Source organism: Mauremys mutica, chromosome 4, assembly GCF_020497125.1.
Source record: "Mauremys mutica isolate MM-2020 ecotype Southern chromosome 4, ASM2049712v1, whole genome shotgun sequence".
In the NCBI taxonomy this organism is placed as follows: Eukaryota; Metazoa; Chordata; order Testudines; family Geoemydidae; genus Mauremys; species Mauremys mutica.
The window spans coordinates 116582675-116590303 of record NC_059075.1 but is presented as its reverse complement, the minus strand read 5'-3'; the positions used below and the strand labels follow the sequence as shown (position 1 = coordinate 116590303).

The 7629-nt window shown below is 44.9% G+C and overlaps 1 protein-coding gene across 2 annotated transcripts in view; it reads right to left on the bottom strand.

Annotated features, from left to right (window-relative positions):
- Positions 1 to 5411: 5411 nt before the first annotated feature.
- The window catches only part of LOC123368725 (olfactory receptor-like protein COR4), a 58374-nt gene continuing 56156 nt past the window's right edge, over positions 5412 to 7629 (bottom strand). For both annotated transcript variants that reach the window (XM_045013783.1, XM_045013782.1), the window contains exons 3-4: positions 7463 to 7499; positions 5412 to 6902 (exon numbers count right to left, since the gene is read on the bottom strand). In XM_045013783.1, the coding sequence (XP_044869718.1) occupies positions 5883 to 6881 (999 nt within the window). In that variant the 5' untranslated portion in view covers positions 6882 to 6902; positions 7463 to 7499 and the 3' untranslated portion in view covers positions 5412 to 5882. The remainder of the gene's footprint in view (positions 6903 to 7462; positions 7500 to 7629) is intronic.

Sequence of the window (7629 nt, the reverse complement as noted above, 5' to 3'; positions counted from 1 at the left end):
GGCTGCCACTAGGGGCCGCTGGACCCAGAAGAGCCCAGCTCCCAGCTTGCCCATAGAAGATGCTGCCAGGATAGAGAGATGGAGATGAAGGGTTCCCGGCACACCCTGAAAGGAGGAGGTGACATGCAGGAAACGCCATACAAGCACAGGGCCCAGCGTCGGGTTGTTTCTCCCTCTGGATCCCTGGGCTTTGGAAAGGGAGGAGTGCGAGTGTCTGGGCTTGGAAGGCTGCAGCTGGGCTCGGGGGGACAGTAGGGGTCCAGGTGTCTGTGCCAGGGGGGCCCTGTGGCTGGCAGGTATTTTGAAAAATTACCCAAATAATTGAAACCAGTGTGATTATATAGTGCTAGTTTGACAAATTAAACATGCAGAATTTTAAAATATTGTTTTGGTGCAGAATTCCCCCAGGAGTACCCCATGGAGAAATCTCTGTACAGTGGAGTATATTGTTGTGGTTGAGGTTATTAATTATTATTATTTATTATGAGCTGGTTTACACAGCTGGAACGCCAGAGGATTTCAGTGTAGTTCCTCTTGATTTGCATCTGTTTATAGCTGTTTAAGAGAGACCTGAATCAAATCTGACTTCCGATTTCAATTTTCAGTGTAACGGCCTCGAAACCCGCCTGTCACAAGCACCCCCTCTCTGGCGGATAAGTGCCTACAGTCACTCAGTTTGGAATGGGGCAGAACCCACTGGTTCAGATTCTCTCTTTAGAAGGAATTTGATCTGCAGAAGCATTTGGATTCACCAGTCTTTTTATGAAACACTGAATAAACACATAGAAATTGCCAGATTGGATCAGACCTGAGCTCCATCTAGTGCAGTATGTTGTCTCTGATACTGGCTAGTATCAGAGGTTTCAAAAGAAGGTGTAATAACCTTCAACAGGCAGATGTGGAACAATCAGCCCTTCCCCACATCCTGCCATGATCTGTAATAACTAGAGATTGGTTTAAGCCCTGAAGCACGATGTTTAGTATCCCTTAAGCATCCACATGATCCATACACTATGCCATATAAAGCTGTCAAATCCCTCCAGTTTCTTTGCAGTGCTGCTCTAACAGCTTTCCTAGGATCTACAGACATTTCCCAACTTCTCAACTCACCCAGAACAAAAGCTCAGACCAGCAAGGTACTGGGCACGCTAGCCCCAATCCAAAGAAACATAAGCACAAGCTTAACATGCTTTAGACTGTAAGAAGCCCCGTTGAAATCAAGGACCCTGGGGCTCTGGTCTCAGTTTGCACGTCCAGTCACTACTGTAAAACTAACAACATTGAACTACGGGCAAGTTTCAACCACATGCCAGGCTCCTTCTAGGATCCTTTGATTTTATATGTCTGACCCAATAGGGCTCCCCCCTTCAGGAATGGAGAGATTGAAAAGTTCTGAGGAATCACAGCCTAACCCCTAGGCCCGCTGCCTTTCAGACCCATGACACCCAATTTGCTCCCGTCTGCCTCCTACTGCTGCCACCCCCTTTCCGCCCTCACCCAAACACAGAGGAGTTTTCCTCTCACTCCCCTGCCCCCAACACAGCTCAGCCCCAGGGCCAGGGAAAAGCAATGCTAAAGGCTGGGGAGCCGGCTGCGTGGCCTACAGAGGTAACAGTCTCCTAGAGCTGAGAACTGTGCAGGACGAGGAAGGGGGCAAAAAACAGGACCACACCCAGCTACCAGCCCCAGCCATCTTAACAGAAAACATCACCCAACCCATGAAAGAGTCATAGGACTGGAAGGGACGTCGAGATGTCATCAAGGACAGGCCCCTGCACTCATGGCAGGACCAAGCACCATCAAGAACATCCCTGACAGGAGTTTGTCTAACCTACTCTGAAAAGTCTCCCCTTATGGAGATTCCACAACCTCCCTAGGCAATTTATTCCAGTTCCTACTACCCTGATGATTAGGAATTTTTTCCTAATGTCCAACCTAAACCTCCCTCGCTGCAATTTAAGCCCATTGCTTCTTGTCCTTTCATCAGAAGGTAAGGAGAATAATTTTTCTCCCTACTCCTTGTAACAACCTTTTAGGTATTTGAAAACCGTTATGTCCCCTCTCAGCCTTTCCTTTTCCAGACTAAACAAACCCAATTCTTTCAATCTTCCCTCATAGGTCATGTTTTCTAGACCTTTCATCATTTTTGTTGCTCTTCTCAGGACTCTCTCCAATTTGTCCACATGTTTCCTGAAATGTGGTGCTCAGAACTGGACACGCTACTGCAGTTGATGCCTTATTAGAGCTGTGTAGAGTGGAAGAATTACTTGGCCTGTCTTGCTTCCAACACTCCTGCTAATGGTGGATTGTCTGTCACTAGAAGTCTTTCCAACTGGGTATCTAGCTAAAAGATGTGTGAGAGCTAAAAAAAATAATAATTACGGGCTTGATACAGAAATTACTGGGCAAGGTTTTGCTATGCAGGAGGTCAGATTAGATGATCATATTGACCTCTTCTGGCCTTAAAACTGTATGAAAAATCAGTTTTACCCAATCAGGGGTGGTAAATTGTAAGGCATTATTAGGCACTAATTGTAAGGGTAGGGTGATTGCTTGGCATCTACGCAGAACAAAGTGAAAGTTGTTTGTTTCCTGTAACTGTGCTTTTTCCATAGTTAAACATGTCTGGATTTCTTTTAAGCCTAACTTTGACACCAAATTCACTGAGTCCTCCCTACGGAAGGAAAGACTGAACCATTCGTTTTCAGTGACACTGCTCTTGAGACTTCTCCCTGTTGCTCAGCAAAACATCAAGAGCTTTCCATAAAACTAAGCAAAGGCAAATAACCAAATCTACTAAGCATGTTAGGGCACCAAGAAAGGCATTGTAATGAGCCCCTCTGTGCCTGCCTTGAGACTACAATTGGAGGTGTGACTTCAGGCACATGATCTCTAAATGACACAGAAATTAATATATAAAGGTTGTTGGTGCCCTAACATGATCCCTTAGGGATAAGGAGTGATTGGACACTCTCTTCCGCCAGTAGCTGTGATACAATACTTCTTTCTTTCAGTGGAGGTGGCATAGCTATTTTCCTTCGGTTCTGATTCCTGGACATAACTTTCCATTTTCTCCATGTACTTGGAAATGTGATGTTAGTGCAGTCAACAGTTTTGCAACTTAAGACAGACATTGTTTGTTTGTTCATTCTTCTGTCTCAGGATAAATTGCAGTGGCAATGGACATGGTTCATGGAAGACCCTGAAAGGTCCAGATGGATATTAGGTAAGACTCCAGTATTATACATAGAGATGAACCTGAGTTACACACTTCAGATCAGGAATCAGATTCAGATCCGACTTCTTCAACCTTTGAGGATTTTCAGATTCTGGGCTTTGGTTCCAGCCAATTATAGAGATAAGTCAGGGTTGTAAAATTTGTATTTATTGCTGTTGTGTTGTCAATTAGAGGTCAATGCCCCACTGTACTAGGTTCTCTGGAAAAACATAGTAACAGAGAGTTCCCGCCCTCAAGAGCTCACCATTCCCCAGTGTTGTGTATGCGTGTGAGTGGGGGAGGGGGGAGGACGGACACTTGGAGCCAGCGGGTTCTGGTGTGGCCGATCTCTAACCATAAGGAGGAAATAACAATAATTATTTGCACTGCAGCAGCCGCAGTCATGGTCGTGTTTGTTTGAAAAATGTAACCACTGGGCAGCATTGGAAGGGCGGAGGTGGTAGATGACATTGCAATAGCAGATGAGCCTCACTGTGTTAATAGACTGGAAAGGCCCTTGGATTGAGAACATGCTGTTTGTGTTTGATGAAATGGGGAAGGGGGAGCCAGAAGAAGGAAGCAAATGGAGACAGCCTCACTTTTGAGGTGTTCCATAGTTTTGCCTTCTTACGAAACCAAATTCTGAACTATAAAAATTATGCACAAAACAGAATTACACTTCCCTGCCCCCTCTCTAAACGCTGGGTGTGTTATTTTTTAAACGATCTCAAGATTTTAAGCCAATTGCATGATTTTTGGAAGCCTGATTCATGGTTTTCAAATGCTTGGGATTAGCAACACTGCCAGGGGATGTGTTATGAAGCAGCAGTAACCAAGTGACTGGGACATAACAGACATTGTGGTCATCTAAAAGGATTATCTGAAATAGGGTGAGCAGATGTCCCGATTTTATAGGGACAGTCCCGATTTCTGGGTCTTTTTCTTATATAGGCTCCTATTACCCCCCACCCCCGTCCTGATTTTTCCCATTTACTGTCTGGTCACCCTAATCTGGAAGGATCTAAAAAGTATGAATGCTTTCTAACTTACCCTCAACGAGCAGACACTATAAAGTACCCAGCTCAAACCCAAACACATACCAGGTATATTTCATTGGAGAAAATTTGTGATAATGTACATGAATCTGGAAACTCCCTATGGGGAGCTGGATGCCTAATTCCAGTCAATTTTATGGAGACTTGGATGTCTAAATCTCCTAGACAGCCTTGAAAATCTCAGCCCTGTTAAAAAGTGAGTGTAAATCTAAAGCTCCATCCCAACTCTTCCCAGACATCACAGCGGCTGGTTTCCTGTAAGATATTCACTACCTACATTCAAGACCAATGGTGTCATTCAGATTTAATTCATGCCATGAAATTTCCTTCTTCCATGCTGCTCACTCTTATTATCCCGGCAGGTATGGTTTCATGCACCCCTGTGTAAATGGCTAAGCATTAACTTGAGCATGAGTTCGAACCCTGGGCTTACATTGCATGGTAGATGTACTGTGAGGTGACTGGTGCTTCGAAAATTCACTGTTGTAATTTGCCATACCCAAAAGATTCAGCAATGGCCAGTGATTTTGGTAGACTCTGTTTATGCGAGTCCAATTTCAGTCCCCTCGGTCCTGATTTCCAGAAACTCCACCACTCCAGCTGAAGTCAACGGGAGCTGTAAGTACTCAGCACTTGAGAAAATAAGGCCCAAGGTCTTTTACATTGAGATCCCAATAACAGTGGCATTCACAACCAACGACTATCTTTGAAAATGTGTCTGTATATGTTTGGTCACCTAAACTACCTGCTCTTTAATTGTGTGACTCCTAAACTCATAAAGAGTTGTGTGGGGGACTTTTGGTGTGAGTACTGAAGAAATATTACATCTGACTGAGCATTCATGACATTCTCCCTTTCAACAAACACTTGAATATAGTATCACACACACAAATGTCTCTCAAAAAACAGATGAGTTGGGCTGTGGATCTGATTGAAGCAAAATCACAAAATTTAATTGAACAAATATCTGTCAATGTTTTTGGACATTAAAACCAGACCTGGTTATTGCTCATGAATCCATTGTTGCAGTGTGAACGTTTCCCTTTTATAAGAGGTTGATTTAAATATTGTTTAGAATTACTGAATATCTTACACTGAAAAAACCAATTTTAAAGTATTTTATTATAGGCACAGGGGAGCAAGCCATCATTTAATAACTGACATGGCCTTTTTATGCACATAAGGCCTCTATTCAGGAACACATCTCTCTTCAAAGCAGCACTTAAATACATGTTTAACTTTAAACATGTGCTTAAGCCCCACTGAAGTCAAAGGGAGAGATCCTTAAACATGTGCTTAAGGACTTTCTGAATCAGAGCCAATGGGCAGGTCTACGCTACGGGGACAGGTCGATCTAAGCTACACAGTTTGAGTTACGTTAGTTGCATAACTCAAGTTGATATAGCTTTGATATACTTACCACGGGGTTCACATTGCACTGGGTCGACAGAAGAAACTCTCCCGTAGACTCCCCTTACTTATCTCGTTCTGGTGGAGTCAATGCCAGAGTGATAGTCTGTTGATCCAGTGGGTCTTCACTAGACCTGCTAAATTGTCCCCCGGTGGATTTATCACCGCAGCATTGATCCACCCCATAGTGGAGACAAGTCCTATGTGTGCAGAGAAGCCATTGGAGGATTTGGTTGTCCTATTCTGACACCCTTTGGGGAAAAATGGGCCCTCAATTTTGTCTCTATTGCTCTCCTCAGGGCATCCTTCACATCCTTGTTCCTCAAGCTGTAGATGAGGGGGTTCAGCACGGGGATCACCACAGTGTAGAACACGGAGGCCATTTTGTCTGTGTCCAATGAGTAGCTGGTGCTGGGTCGGAAATACATGAAGAGAATTGTCCCGTGGAACATGGAGACGGCTGTCAGGTGGGAGGTGCAGGTGTAGAAGGCTTTGCGCCTGCCCTCGGTGGAGCGGATCCGCAGCACAGTCACAATAATTAAGATGTATGAGATGAGAATGGTCACAATGCTGATCACCTCAATCAGACTGCCAAAGAGGAAAACAAGCAGCTGATTGATAGAGGTGCCAGAAGAGGAGAGCTTTAGAAGTGGGTTGATATCACAGAAAAAATGATTCAGGATATTGGAGTCACAATAGGATAATCTTAACAAACCGCTCGTGTGTATCACGGAGTTCAGGAAGGCCCATAGATATGAACCAGCCACTAGCTGCAGGCAGTGCTTTGGTGACATGATGACCATATACAGCAGTGGGTTACAGATGGCTACATAACGGTCATATGCCATTACTGCCAGCAGAAGGCACTCAGAGATGACCAACAATATGAAGCTAAAATATTGGATGATGCACGCTGTATAGGAAATAGCTTTCCTCTCTGCTAAGAAGCTCATCAGCATCTTGGGAGTGATGACTGTGGAGTAACAGGCATCCACGAGAGACAAATTCTTGAGAAAGAAGTACATGGGGGTGTGAAGACGGGGGTCGATCCTGATTAAAACCATCATCCCCAGATTCCACACCAGGGTGATAACATAGATCACTAGGAACACCACAAAGAGGGGGACCTGCAGCTCCGGATGATCTGTCACACCTGTGAGAATGAACTCGGTCACTGCCGTACAATTTCCTCCAGCCATTCATTCAGCCTGGGGCGCTAGCTGTGGGAACAACCATAAAGGAAGGCCTTAGTTCTTATGCAAATGGTGTATGCTAATATAAAGAACTGTGGTCATATGCGTAAAGACCCTTTGAGTTGTGGAATGGAACCAGAGGTGGCTCCAGGCCCCAACACGCCAAGCGCGTGCTTGGGGCGGCAAGCCACAGGGGGCCACAGTGGACATCCCGCAGGAGTGCCTGCGGAGGGTCCGCTGCCTGCGGGATGTCCGCTGAAGCCACGGGACCAGCGGACCCTCCGCAGGCAAGCCACCGAAGGTAGCCTGCCTGCCGTGCTTGGGGTGGCAGAATGCCTAGAGCCGCTCCTGAATGGAACCTGGAACAACTGATGGGAAAACCCAGAACTCTTTCACTTCTTCTAAGGGAGAAAAAAATCCTTTATCTCTAGGAAAGTGCATTACCCTGCCATTTAGTCTGATTTACACATTTTGACCCTGATTCTGCTGATATTTTAATTTCATTTATTAGTGTAGCCCCACAGACTCAGTGGAATGCCTCGCATGAATAACATTAAGGAATATATTCAATTTTGTGGGACTGGTACCTTAGACAATAGTAGAATCCGTGGATCTCCATTACACCTGGGAACAATAACATGGTTAGGAGGAACGCATAGTTTGCATCGCACTCTCTGGTTGTTGGTTGACATACTTTCATTGAGAAAATATTTCAAAAATGGAGCTTCCAAATTTATCCCTTCTGGACACTGCA